This window comes from Pseudophryne corroboree, chromosome 3 (genome assembly GCF_028390025.1).
Source record: "Pseudophryne corroboree isolate aPseCor3 chromosome 3, aPseCor3.hap2, whole genome shotgun sequence".
NCBI classification, from domain to species: domain Eukaryota; kingdom Metazoa; phylum Chordata; class Amphibia; order Anura; family Myobatrachidae; genus Pseudophryne; species Pseudophryne corroboree.
Window position 1 is genome coordinate 286,925,238 of NC_086446.1, and position 15,242 is coordinate 286,940,479.

At 44.5% G+C, this 15,242-nt stretch overlaps 1 protein-coding gene across 7 annotated transcripts in view; it reads right to left on the minus strand.

Moving 5' to 3' along the window:
- Positions 1-532: 532 nt before the first annotated feature.
- The window catches only part of GID8 (GID complex subunit 8 homolog), a 98,262-nt gene continuing 83,552 nt past the window's right edge, over positions 533-15,242 (minus strand). For all 7 annotated transcript variants that reach the window (XM_063959262.1, XM_063959267.1, XM_063959268.1 and 4 more), the window contains exons 4-5: positions 10,124-10,321; positions 533-3,345 (exon numbers count right to left, since the gene is read on the minus strand). In XM_063959262.1, coding sequence (XP_063815332.1) covers positions 3,172-3,345; positions 10,124-10,321 — 372 coding nt within the window. In that variant the 3' untranslated portion in view covers positions 533-3,171. The remainder of the gene's footprint in view (positions 3,346-10,123; positions 10,322-15,242) is intronic.

Genomic DNA, 15,242 nt, shown 5'->3' on the forward strand with positions numbered 1-15,242 from the left:
TCTATTTACTTATAGCACCATGGAAGGCACTATGGTTACTTACATGTCCCACCGTTGCCTCCTGAATTCTTTGTGCAAACACTGTTTTCTTGCATTAAGAACTTGCATTTTTTTAAGATTCATGTCACCACCCAAGGGCCATTACAAATTGGGTCATCCTAGTTCTCACACTGATGGAACAGAGATTGCCAGAGGAGTTATTAGAATATCAGGCAAGTGACTTGCTGTTCAAACTATTGGTGTACTAAGACATCTTGCATTGCTGCGATAAGTGTAGATGCAGGATATCTGTTAAAGTAGAGATAAGTAACATATTAAAACATCTCCGCTATTTACTCAGGAAAACAGGTGCACGGTGGCAAGCATGAGAGTAAGAATAAGAAATACTGCCCAAAACTGGACTCATCTTCACAATAATACAGTGCATGCAGTGTTTTTTTTATCCAATTCAGAACACAAGCCAAAATACCACTTACATTTCCTTGGAAATATTTGGGGCAGATGAGAAGGAAGAAAATAAAGACAGCGCTGGTTTTATGTCTTCAGAAATTTTAATTGCAAAACATTTGACTAACCTCTCCCAAGTATAATGCACAGTACACACACACATATCAATGTATTCAACCTGCAAGAATGTAAAACTATATACAAAGGCATACTGCTATGTACAATGTAATTCACTTATCCAGCACAGAGGAAAGCCACCCAATATTCTCCAACTGATCAATGCACTGGATGTGGTAATGAAGATCCAGACTGGCATGACCTGTCCCATAAAAGCCATGTTTGTAGATATTTATTGACCTAACAGTTGTGCGAGTAGAAGAATGTTTTCAACCAACTAACCCTAATCAAGCAATGCAAGAAACCTTTCTTTTGAAACAGAACAGATGAATAGGAAACAGATCTGTGAAGTGTAATCACATAACGGGTGCCATATTATAACTATCCCCTACACATAGTGAAGGCAACCATTTTGAGGGAAACAAAACATTCACAAGACTGCAACCTTCACTAGGAATCAATGACCTCCCCTAAGTACCTCATGTGCACACAGTGGGAAAAGCTATATATACTCATTCACTCTCCAAAAACAGTCTATAAATTCACTAGAAACCAGTGATATCACTGAGGCACTGAATCTTAGCAGCTCCACTACTCTTTATACATAAATAGGCTGCATTCTCATACATTTTGTCCCAACCCACAAAGTGGCCACCTCTATTGTCTGTGTAGAGAACAGGGGCATCTTATGTAATTACATCACTTTGATGGCAGAACAGTCCTTGTTATTAACCTGAACATGTGACAAAATGAGGCAGACTGAGTAAAACAGAAAACCATCCACACTCACTACAACCTGAATCAGTGTTCATCAAAGAGGTTTGCAGGTTCAATCTGTGGATGGCTGCAATTCATAGTGAAGTATTGGCCACAAAAACAATGGGCAATGTCTGCCCAACACTGAAGGAGAGCAAAAAAAAAAAAAAAAAAAAAAGAAGAAGAGTCCCTCCCCGGCAAAAAAAAAAAAAAAAAAAACCCACACATAACAAAAACGATAAAACAAAGTAAATAAATCTGAATACGTAGACCAGTGTGTTCTAGAGCTGGCAGGAATATTAAACAAATTCCCACGTCAGCTAAGCATTTGTCACAATAATTTCTACCACGAAAGTATGGCTTTGGCTAAATCCGTTTCTATTCTGAGAACCTGTCGCTTCCCGGTTGGTAATAACACCTGCATCCAGCACAATAGGGCAAATCACTTGAAAGGGTGTGCCTATGTTTCATACATGATGCAATATTTAACTCCTTCAGGGATGAACTGGCAGGTCATGATGGTAGATGCATGGTATACTGTATGTTTGATTACAGTCTTTCTGAACTTTGCTTGATGTCTAGATTCAGTTACAAACATCACTGTCCTTTCAGTTTTATACTGCCAGAGAAGGTGGGTTTGTTTGTGGCATATTCAATAACAGTTACATGGCACTGTCGCATATACATACATACATACATACATACATACATACATACATACATACAGCCAGCAGGATTACAGAATATCTAGCCATTTATGGAACGGGAAAATAAGGATAATTTGAAGAGGGTTCTAACCAGCTAAAATGAAACATGCCTAGAATGATGAGGAGGGTTAGTTATAAAAGTAGAATCAACAAAAAAAAAAAATAAGTACTAAGTATTTCTATATGTTCTTCCATCTGTAGACACCTGCACTGACATTTTATAGCATAAACAAATCCTCATGAAAGTGCAGCCTAGTCATGCAGAAAAGGCAGCCCTTTTGTGAGGTAACAATAACTGAATGCAGCCTATACTCAATGGAAACCACGTGAGCTGAACTAATAATCGACTGCAGACAATCAATTGACTCAACGCCAGTGACATTACAGAAGCACACAATTTTATGCGCTAAACCAATATCCAAATACTGCTTAATCAATTGCCTTCACAAACAAAATGGTTGACTAGCCTCCCACAAACTGTCTTGCTAACCTGTGTTTAGCCAGAATATGCACCATTTTTCCTAACTTGTCACTGGAACACAGAAACAACATTGGGGATATTTCTGCATAACATTAGCTCAACCATAAATATAATTTTGGGACTGCTTTAAAATAAATTAAGTCAATAATTGTGGTGTAGAGTAAACCACAGAAAATATTACCAATACATAATTGTTTGCAATACAATTATTATTATTATTACTAATAATTATGAATCATCCTGTTCAAAAGACACCTGTTGTAGAAATGGGGATTAATAAATATATATTTAGCAGATTACAATAATATCTATTTCGTGGATTAAATATTTACTTGAGTGTAGTCATTTTTGGTAAATTACCCTACTTCTGTGGTACAATGCATAGACTACTTTTCTCCCTATTTCCCCTCTGATTGGTGGGACCTGCATCCAAAGCATTGACTGTAGTCCAGGTCAGAGAACGGTCCATGAGGATAACAGACCCAATAAACTTTATTATAACCTTTCAGCTTTGCTTCTTGGTTGGGCTCTTGTTCCTGTAAAGGGAGAGCCCTAAAGGAAATTGTCTAAGGGAACGAAGTGTCCAAAATGCGTGCTGGTAGAAAATGCTGCAGTCACAGACTGATAATGAATGAGGTCACACACATTCTGGGACAGTCTTTGTTACTTGGGCTCTTCTACTGTCCCTTTGCTGAGGTCAGCCATCTTGGGGTATTTGACCTTTTTCTGGTCTAGCTCATTCTGCGCCCACAGGAGCAGTTTCAGGAGCTTTGCCAGTTTGGGTGTTGACTCGCGGTTCTCATAGTCTAAGACTGCTTGGTTGACTTCACTCCAAACCTGTAATCACATAAATCATTCAATTAAGGCATTTGTATAGTGACTGTGGAACCAACCTTTGTTACATACAATCAGCGATCAGACAACATTGGACGTATGCCCAGTTGTTAACAGAAGTACAAGATGAAGCTGTAGTCTATACATTACCATGTGTCACAGTTTGCAAGATAACAAGGAAAGAAGAGTGACCTTGTACTCACCTAAACAGGATAGCAGGCACTCATAAGGAAACTATCAACACAAGGCTGTTTGTAGGATGTGCTGCACTCTGCTTAATTTTTTCACCTTTCTAAAGGTGACCATCACCTCTCCTCTAGGCAGCATAACCATAGGTATTCGCAAGTCACAAGTACAGGGATTTGTAGTGAGTTGGGCTGCATGCTAATAAACGGTAAGGTTAGGGCCACACATAGCGCCAAGCAGGACCCGCTTGGCAAGGAGGTGGGTTCTGTCTTTACATGGATCCTGTTCTGCTGGATGGCGCAGAACAGGATCCAGCCACTGCCACACAGGATTTCAATAGACCACAGCCGCACTGTGTGAAAACATACATTAAATAAGAATTTACTTACCGATAATTCTATTTCTCGGAGTCCGTAGTGGATGCTGGGGTTCCTGAAAGGACCATGGGGAATAGCGGCTCCGCAGGAGACAGGGCACAAAAGTAAAGCTTTTACAGGTCAGGTGGTGTGTACTGGCTCCTCCCCCCATGACCCTCCTCCAGACTCCAGTTAGGTACTGTGCCCGGACGAGCGTACACAATAAGGGAGGATTTTGAATCCCGGGTAAGACTCATACCAGCCACACCAATCACACCGTACAACTTGTGATCTAAACCCAGTTAACAGTATGATAACAGAGGAGCCTCTGAAAGATGGCTTCCTAAACAATAACCCGAATTAGTTAACAATAACTATGTACAAGTATTGCAGATAATCCGCACTTGGGATGGGCGCCCAGCATCCACTACGGACTCCGAGAAATAGAATTATCGGTAAGTAAATTCTTATTTTCTCTATCGTCCTAAGTGGATGCTGGGGTTCCTGAAAGGACCATGGGGATTATACCAAAGCTCCCAAACGGGCGGGAGAGTGCGGATGACTCTGCAGCACCGAATGAGAGAACTCCAGGTCCTCCTTTGCCAGGGTATCAAATTTGTAAAAATTTACAAACGTGTTCTCCCCTGACCACGTAGCTGCTCGGCAGAGTAGTAATGCCGAGACCCCTCGGGCAGCCGCCCAAGATGAGCCCACCTTCCTTGCGGAATGGGCCTTAACAGATTTAGGCTGTGGCAGGCCTGCCACAGAATGTACAAGTTGAATTTTGTTACAAATCCAACGAGCAATCGACTGCTTAGAAGCAGGTGCACCCAACTTGTTGGGTGCATACAGTATAAACAGCGAGTCAGATTTTCTGACTCCAGCCGTCCTTTAAATGTATATTTTTAAGGCTCTGACAACGTCCAACAACTTGGAGTCCTTCAAGTCGTCTGTAGCCGCAGGCACTACAATAGGCTGGTTCAGGTGAAACGCTGATACCACCTTAGGGAGAAAATGCGGACGCGTCCGCAGCTCTGCCCTATGTCGAATGGAAAATTAAATAAGGGTTTTTATAAAACAAAGCCGCCAGTTCAGATACTCTCCCGGCCGAAGCCAGGGCCAGTAACATAGTCACTTTCCATGTGAGATATTTCAAATCCACCTTCTTTAGTGGTTCAAACCAATTTGATTTGAGGAAATCTAAAACTACATTTAGATCCCACGGTGCCACCTTAGGCACCACAGGAGGCTGTATATGCAGTACTCCTGTGATAAAAATCTGGACCTCAGGGACTGAGGCCAATTCTTTTTGGAAGAATATTGATAGGGCCGAAATTTGAACCTTAATAGATCCCAATTTGAGACCCATAGACAATCCTGATTGCAGGAAATGTAGGAAAACGACCCAGTTGAAATTCCTCCATCGGAGCACTCCGCTGCTCGCACCACGCAACATATTTTCGCCAAATACGGCGATAAAGCTTCGCGGTGACTTCCTTCCTTACCTTGATCAAGGTAGGAATGACTTCTTCTGGAATGCCTTTTCCTTTTAGGATCTGGCATTCAAACGCCATGCCGTCAAACGCAGCCGCGGTAAGTCTTGAAAAAGACAAGTACCCTGCTGAAGCAGGTCCCTTCTCAGAAGTAGAGGCCACGGATCGTCCGTGACCATCTCTTGAAGTTCCGGGTACCAAGTCCTTCTTGGCCAATCCGGAGCCACTAGTCTTACTCCACTTTGCCGTATAATCCTCAATACCTTTGGTATGAGAGGCAGAGGAGGAAACACATATACCGACTGGTACACCCAAGGTGTTACCAGCGCGTCCACAGCTATTGCCTGCGGATCTCTTGACCTGGCGCAATACCTGTCCAGTGTTTTGTTGAGGCGAGACGCCATCATGTCCACCATTGGTTTTACCCAACGGTTTAATAGCATGTGGAAAACTTCTGGATGAAGTCTCCACTCTCCCGGGTGAAGGTCGTGTCTGCTGAGGAAGTCTGCTTCCCAGTTTTCCACGCCCGGGATGAATACTGCTGACAGTGCTATCACGTGATTCTCCGCCCAGCGAAGGATCCTGGCAGCTTCTGCCATTGCCCTCCTGCTTCTTGTGCCGCCCTGTCTGTTTACATGGGCGACTGCCGTGATGTTGTCCGACTGGATCAACACCGGTCTTCCTTGAAGCAGAGGTTCCGCCTGGCTTAGAGCATTGTAGATTGCTCTTAGTTCCAGAATGCTTATGTGAAGAGACTTTTTCAGGCTCGACCACACTCCCTGGAAATTTCTTCCCTGTGTGACTGCTCCCCAGCCTCTCTGGCTGGCACCCGTGGTCACCAGGATCCAATCCTGCATGCCGAATCTGCGGCCCTCCAATAGATGAGCCTCCTGCAACCACCACAGAAAAGATACCCTTGTCCTCGGCGACAGGGTTATCCGCAGGTGCATCTGAAGATGCGACCCTGACCATTTGTCCAACAGATCCCTTTGCATGGAATCTGCCGAAAGGGATTGCTTCGTAAGAAGCTACCATTTTTTCCCAGGACTCTTGTGCATTGATGTACAGACACCTTTCCTGGTTTTAGGAGGTTCCTGACCAGGTCAGATAACTCCTTGGCTTTTTCTTCGGGAAGAAAAACCTTTTCTGAACTGTGTCCAGAATCATCCCCAGGAACAGCAGACGAGTTGTCGGCATTAATTGGGATTTTGGAATATTCAGAATCCATCCGTGCTGCTTTAGCACCTCTTGAGATAGTGCTAAACCCATCTCTAGCTGTTCTCTGGACCTTGCCCTTATTAGGAGATCGTCCAAGTATGGGATAATTAATACGCCTTTTCTTCGAAGAAGAAATATTATCTCGGCCATTACCTTTGTAAAGACCCGAGGTGCCGTGGACAAACCAAACGGCAGCGTCTGAAACTGATAGTGACAGTTTTGTACAACGAACCTGAGGTACCCCTGGTGTGAGGGGTAATTGGAACGTGGAGATACGCATCCTTGATGTCCAAGGATACCATAAAGTCCCCTTCTTCCAGGTTCGCTTATCACTGCTCTGAGTGACTCCATCTTGAACTTGAACTTCTTTATGTACAGGTTCAAGGACTTCAGATTTAGAATAGGCCTTACCGAGCCATCCGGCTTCGGTACCACAAAAAGAGTGGAATAATACCCCTTCCCTTGTTGTAGAAGAGATACCTTGACTATCACCTGCTGAGAATACAGCTTGTGAATGGCTTCCAAAACCGTCTCCCTTTCTGAGGGGGACGTTGGTAAAGCAGACTTCAGGAAACGGCGAGGTGGCTCTGTCTCTAATTTCAACCTGTACCCCTGAGATATTATCTGCAGGATCCAGGGATTTACCTGCGAGTGAGCCCACTGCGCGCTGTAATTCTTGAGACGACCGCCTACCGCCCCCGAGTCCGCTTGCGAAGCCCCAGCGTCATGCTGAGGCTTTTGTAGAAGCCGGGGAGGGCTTCTGTTCCTGGGAAGGAGCTGCCTGTTGCTGTCTCTTCCCTCGTCCTCTGCCTCGTGGCAGATATGAATAGCCCTTTGCTCTCTTATTTTTAAAGGAACGAAAAGGCTGCGGTTGAAAGGTCGGTGCCTTTTTCTGTTGGGGAGTGACTTGAGGTAGAAAGGTGGATTTCCCGGCCGTAGCCGTGGCCACCAAATCCGATAGACCGACCCCAAATAACTCCTCTACGCATCGCCTGTCCACTGTCGTGTCCATAAAGCTCTTCTGGCCGAAATGGACATAGCACTTACCCGTGATGCCAGTGTGCAGATATCTCTCTGTGCATCACGCATATAAAGAAATGCATCCTTTATTTGTTCTAACGACAGTAAAATATTGTCCCTGTCCAGGGTATCAATATTTTCGATCAGGGACTCTGACCAAACTACCCCAGCACTGCACATCCAGGCAGTCGCAATAGCTGGTCGTAGTATAACACCTGCATGTGTGTATATACCTTTTTGGATATTTTCCATCCTCCTATCTGATGGATCTTTAAGTGCGGCCGTCTCAGGAGAGGGTAACGCCACTTGTTTTGATAAGCGTGTTAGCGCTTTGTCCACCCTAGGAGGTGTTTCCCAGCGCTCCCTAACCTCTGGCGGGAAAGGGTATAAAGCCAATAACTTCTTTGAAATTAGCAGTTTTTTATCGGGGCACCCCACGCTTCATCACACACGTCATTTAATTCTTCTGATTCGGTAAAAACTACTGGTAGTTTTTTCACACCCCACATAATACCCTGTTTAGTGGTACCTGTAGTATCAGCTAAATGTAACATCTCCTTTATTGCCAAAATCATATAACGTGTGGCCCTTTTGGAAAATACGGTTGATTCGTCACCTTCACTACCGGAATCAGTGCCTGTGTCTGGGTCTGTGTCGACCGACTGAGGCAAGGGGCGTTTTACAGCCCCTGACGGTGTTTGAGGCGCCTGGACAGGCACTAAGTGAGTGTCCGGCCGCCTCATGTCGGCAAACGACTGCTTAAGCGAGTTGACGCTATCCCGTAATTCCACAAATAAGGCATCCATTCTGGTGTCGACCCCCTAGAAGGTGACATCCTCATATTTGGCAATTGCTCCGCCTCCACACCAATAACGTCCTCATACATGTCGACACACACGTACCGACACACAGCAGACACACAGGGAATGCTCTATACGAAGACAGGACCCACTAGCCCTTTGGGGAGACAGAGGGAGAGTCTGCCAGCACACACCAAAAAGCGCTATATATGACAGGGATAGCCTTATGATTAAGTGCTCCCTTATAGCTGCTTTTATATTAATATATTGCCATTTATTTTGCCCCCCCTCTCTGTTATACCCTGTTTCTGTAGTGCAGTGCAGGGGAGAGACCTGGGAGCCTTCCTGACCAGCGGAGCTGTGACAGAAAATGGCGCCGTGTGCTGAGGAGATAGGCCCCGCCCCTTTTCCGGCGGGCTCGTCTCCCGCTATTTAGTACATTTAGGCAGGGGTAAATATCTCCATATAGCCTCTGGGGCTATATGTGAGGTATTTTTAGCCTTTTTAAAGGTTTACATTTGCCTCCCAGGGCGCCCCCCCCCAGCGCCCTGCACCCTCAGTGACTGCCGTGTGAAGTGTGCTGAGAGGAAAATGGCGCACAGCTGCAGTGCTGTGCGCTACCTTAAGAAGACTGCAGGAGTCTTCAGCCGCCGATTCTGGACCTCTTCTTGCTTCAGCATCTGTGAGGGGGCCGGCGGCGTGGCTCCGGTGACCATCCAGGCTGTACCTGTGATCGTCCCTCTGGAGCTTCATGTCCAGTAGCCAAGAAGCCAATCCATCCTGCACGCAGGTGAGTTCACTTCTTCTCCCCTCTGTCCCTCGTTGCAGTGATCCTGTTGCCAGCAGGAATCACTGTAAAATAAAAAACCTAAGCTAAACTCTCTAAGCAGCTCTTTATGAGAGCCACCTAGAATTGCACCCTTCTCGGCCGGGCACAAAAATCTAACTGGAGTCTGGAGGAGGGTCATGGGGGGAGGAGCCAGTACACACCACCTGACCTGTAAAAGCTTTACTTTTGTGCCCTGTCTCCTGCGGAGCCGCTATTCCCCATGGTCCTTTCAGGAACCCCAGCATCCACTTAGGACGATAGAGAAAAATGTATGTGTTCACACTGAAATCCTGCCGTCCTGTTATCTGGCCCAATTGCAGCACGTTGCGGTCGGATCCGGCGACAGCGGGTCTGCCGCACGTGTGGGCGCCCATGTGCAGTCTCCTTGCGGCCAAGCAGCTCCAGCTGAACGGGTCCTGCTTAGCTGCTATGTGTGGCCCTACCCTAATGCAACCAAGAAAATATCTGCCTGCACTGCATGTTTATGGAGGTACACTAAAAGTACCCCCCCAAAGATAAAAAAAAACCACTCCACCTTGATGTAAGGATGTTTCTTTCTTATATTTCACATGCTAGAGAAACCTATCTACCACGCAGTGTGAAATCACACTTTGCGCCAGATATAACGACAGCCGAGTTCGGCGGCCGTGCGGGATGCCGGCCGAACTCAGATGTTTTTTTAAAGGGGCAATCACTTTCAAGGAATGGTTCTGCCTTGTAAGTGATTGTTGCTTTAAAAAAACTTCTGAGTTCAGCCGACATCCCGCATGGTGGCCGAACTCGGGCGTCATTATATCCGGCCCATGATGTTAAAATATTTACAATGTACTGTCTACACCAAATCTCTTGCACTGCCTGGAACTGGTTGAGGAAACTTACCTTTTGCCGTTGCATCATGTTAAGCAAGTCCCCAAATGGGGATTCCTCTGGGTTGTCAAAGGCCAGTAGTGCCAATGTCCGCTCCATCTCTGTTAGGCACTCCCTACTTTCCTCCCCCTGCTCAGCCAGCTGGGTCTGCGCAAACTCCAGAGCAGCTTCTGTCTCCCGCTGTCTGATCAGCTCTATGAGATGTTGTTGCTGAATAAACAAAGAAAATGTGTCACTACATACAACTCCTTTCCTAATACCTAGAATACTTTGTGACAATCACTTTACAATGGAAAGCTTTTAGCCATTTTAACATTATCTTGTTACACCCCATTACATCTACATACACTACCTGTCACAACCCCAATTTTGACAGGTTTTTAAAAATGAAATTTATGCAGTTCAGTGTCTCAACGAACAATGAAATTAAAGCATAGGACAAACAAACAGATGAGATAAACAAAAGGATTCTAGGATTTCTTTTTAACAAAATTGTATCTACATTTTTGACTCCTTAAAGTAGACACACTTGTGGCATGCTTTTTTCAATGGAAATCAAATATCGTTTGGGAAGTTCTACCCAACACCACTGTACAAGTTCCCACAAATGTGCTGCACTTGTTACTTTGTTCACCCTTCTGTCCAGTTAATCACAAACCAGCTTGATTGAGACTATGCTGACCATTCCATCGTTTTCAATGTGTGTTATCGAGGCTTCATTCCCCTCCTCAAGACCACAACAAAAGTACATTCAAACATGAAATCAAACTTGCCCCACATTTGTATTCCCCCACACAATGAGCAGTCCAAACATCTCCAGACCACCGGATGCACTCCTCGGTAGCGCAGCCACCGTGTCCCAAGAGACAGACAGCTTGCATTGCACAAATACTGACAAGCAGTGCTGAGCCACCCATGGAAAGTGCCTACAAGTCATGGCTTTACAAAGAACAAATACACTCATGTATTTTTATGTGCAGTTCTCTCTTTTGTACAGCCGGGACTAATAGACACTATTCCTGGGTGATTCAGCACTGCCTATCAATTTCTTTCAAGAGCATAGGCCAGGTAAAATGTGTCATTAGGCCCTGTCCTCTTGCAGCATAATGCCACGATTAACGGGTGCATTACACCAAGATGGGTGGAGCTCCGTTTGTTGTCAGCCCAGGGTGAGGGGGTGGTAGAAGAGTGTTTCTAGGTACTCCCCCTGGCGTGCGCCAATGCTTTTAGTTCAGTGTGCTACTCTATGCGAGTCGTAAACCTGGGATCCAGCAAAAGAGCCTCAGACCACCACACTTCCTCCTCAGTTGGTGTCACATGGGTTAATTTACTTCCTGGCATGTTAAAGTCTGAAATGTACAAATGATTTTAATAGCAAAACATGGAGTATCTTGCTGATAAAAGCATTGCCCTTTTACATTTTTTGACTTCTACAGGCCAGGAAGTGCTGCTTAATAACTAAACTCCACACTGTGGAACCATCCATTTGCCCACTCGACAGAATACAAATCTCCTGTGTGATTAATCAAAGATTCATCGGTCCATAAGGCATTCTTCCAGTCTTCAGTAGTCTAATGGCAGTTCTTCATGGTCCAGGAAAGTCTCTTCAATAACTCTGAATTTTACATTTTTCTGTTTTAGCCAACAAGCTTTTTTTTCCTCTCTCTTTATAACATCAGCAATTTAGTGCTTACCTTTGTATCATTTCTGGTTATTCACTGGATTATGATTGCTTAAATTTCAATAAATAATGAAAAACAGAAGTGTTCCAAAACTTTTCCCTAGTAGTGCCTGTTATAAACTTTCTACAGTTACAAACACTACCAGCAGAAGTAATGTGTAAAAATGTACTGCATATACATTTAAGTTGGTATTCTGTAAAATGTACCACGTTTATAAACAAAGTGGTATTAAAGTTTATCACTTTCCAGATGTCATTTACAGACCTAGGGGCTGATTTTAAGTCAGATGGATCTCTGTGCACGAACGCAAAGGACGAGTTTTTGCACACCGTGCATATACAAAATGTATATGTTTTTGCATGTGTCCAGCCTATTCAGAGTTGGACAAAAATTGACCGGATCAGTCTTTCTTGGTGTTTCAGGGTGGGAACAGAATGACCAAAATGTGACTGCATGGAACTGCCCTGAATTGCGAGTGCGTCCTGGGCATGTGCTCTAAAGCTCCGTGCAGCGGCTGGCGTAAAAACAGTGGGCGGCACAGCTTCCTGCTTGCAGATGCAAAGATTCTCAAATTAGCTGAACGGAATTTCGCCTTACCATAATGTAATAAATCTGCCTTCTGTAGCTGCCCACATATACAGCCACTTTGCGCCTGACTCTGAATCAGTCCACTAGTTTAGAAGCTCTAATCTGTAATATGATGATCCAACAATCATGTGGTACTAGTTTATAAATTATATAGATTTTAAAGAAAATAAATGAACTGACAGAAAATTAAATATACGTTATGGTAAGAACTTACCGTTGATAACGGTATTTCTCCTAAGTCCACAGGATAACAATGGGATATGATGGAGCGACAACGGATTTGCACCAGTCAAAGCTTTCTGGCCTCCCAGCATGCAACGGGCCCGTCCATATATCCCCGCCCCCTGGCAAATCAGTTGTATTCCAAAGCTCAAGGCAGGAGCATTATGTACAACCCTAATCAGGCGAGAAGAACACACATACACACCCTTCCGTACAAGGAGGAAGAGGCTAGTGAGTAAAAAAGGATACTCAAATCAGGTGAGTCAGGGTGGGATCCCTGTGGACCTAGGAGAAATACTGTTATCAACGGTAAGTTCTTACCGTAACGTATATTTTTCCGGCAGGGTCCACAGGTTATCAACAGGATAACAAAGGGATTTCCCAAAGCAGTTTAGTGGTGGGGACGCTCCTGATGCTCCGGAGAATCCTTCACCCGAATTCAGCAGCGTGAGAGGAAAAGGTATCCATGGCATAATGTCTTAATGAATGTGTAAACGGAAGACCATATGGCTGACTTACATATCTGTTCTGTTTTAGCACCACATTGTGCTGCACATGACGGATCTACCTTACGAGTAGAGTGAACAGAGACATTAGCCGGAAACACGGAGATCAGCTTGAAAATATGCTTCGTCATTCGAAGTCATCTTGCCAGTGTCTGCCTACCAGCAGGTCATCCTCTCTTATGAAATCCATAGAGAATGAAAAGATAATATGCTATTCTGATGACACTGGTGCCATCCATGTAGATCCTTAATGCACGGATCACGTCCAGCGATGCATCTCCCGCAGAAAAGGTCCAGACCCTAAAAGGTCGGGACAATATTTCCTTTGTTAAGGTGGAACTTAGTCATCACCTTAGAAAGATACCCAGAACTACTTTATCTGGATAAACAATCAGAAATGGGGAACAATATGACAATCCCTAAGTGTGATATTCTTCTAGCTGACGACTTAGTCAGTAGAAAAGACACTTTAGTTGTCAACCATTTATAATCCATATTTTTAAGTGGTTCAAATGGGGCAACTTGAAGGACTTTCAAGACTAAACAAGTCCCACGTAGGAAAAACATCAAAAAGTTTAATGCGCAGCATACCCTGGAAAAAAGGTACGCACATCCTGTAAGTTGGTCATTTACTTTTGGAACTCTACAGTCGATGCCGACCCTTGCTTCTCTCAAGGAAGCCATCTCCTGTCTGAAAAAATGCTAAGACCCTGGAAACTCTGAATTTTTTTTTTTTTTTTAAGGGTCCCATTCACCTATAGCACCTGGTGTTTGCAGATGTTCCCCATCCAAGTACTCACCAGGCCCAACACTGCATAGCTTCCCAAATCTGGTGAGATTGGGCATATCCAGTGTGGTGTGGCTGTAGATTTTCTTTCACTGCACCAATGGATATGGGCTTGCCATATTTGGTGAAAAATGCGAGCTAAGGAAGGTTTCCTTGCTCTGAAACTGTTTGAAAGTATCCTCCTGACCTGAGGATAGAGGTTTCAATGGCCACGCTGTCAAAGACAGTCGATCCACATGTCTGTGATAACCAGGACCCTGCATTAATAGGTCTGGACGTTGAGGGAGCAGGAGTAGAACATCCATTGCCATTCTCTGCTGGTCTTCCTGTTTAAACTTTCTCACCACCCTGGGTAATTAGAGGAAAACCCATCCGCCAGATGAAGACTGTCCCGTACCTGTATATGGCCCGAGGTTTCAACCTTTATTGGTAGACAGCACTTTGGGAACACAACCTCCCTGACACTAATCCTAGTGTCAGAATCTCCAGTCTGATATTAAAAGGATTTTACGTTGTCCCGCTGGGATGTCTGTAGCCACCAGGCTAATGACCTTCTTACTTTTATCTTAAGTACCATAGTCGGTCTTTATTATCTGATGCAATCCATTAATACTTACCACACCTTGTATTCCCAGCTGGTCTCTCCAGGTACCAACCAGGCACACACTGCTGATCTTCCATGATCCAATGAAGTCTGGGCATATCCAGTGTGGTGCGGTTGTAGATTCTACTATGTAAGAATCAGACGCAGCAGAGACCTAGAGTGGAATTGTGCATACTCCCTCCTGTCGATGCAGATACCCTCAAACCCATTCCCGCATTGCTGCGTGAATGGATACCGTTTTACTGTGTGCCGATTCTTGAATCTTATAGTGAATCCTGTATTTATTGTTGAGAGGTAAAAAATTACTCTACTCTGGGGACTGTGGCTAACCCAAAGGGTAAAGCCTAAACTGAAAAATGCTTTTCTGGAGTATAGCAGAATCTTGGATAATAGTGATGGACAATGGTATAGGAACCTGTAGGTAAGCCTCCTGTATCTCCAGGGATCCATAAAAACCCCTGGCTCCATGCCACACATAAGGAACGTATGATTCCATTTTTCCAAATGTATTTGCTCAGCATTTTTCGGATTGAGCATGAGTCAAAATGACTACTTTGGCTTTCGACTAAACCAGGTTGAAGTAAAACCTTGTCCTTATTTGCCAGAGGAACTAGAATGTCTATTCCTGACCGAAGCAAATTTCTGACCTGCTTCTTGCAAAGCCAGGCCTTCGACTATAGCCGAGATATGTTTTCGCCTTCAAGACAGCCTAACTAGAGATACCATGCCAGGTCTGTGTGAC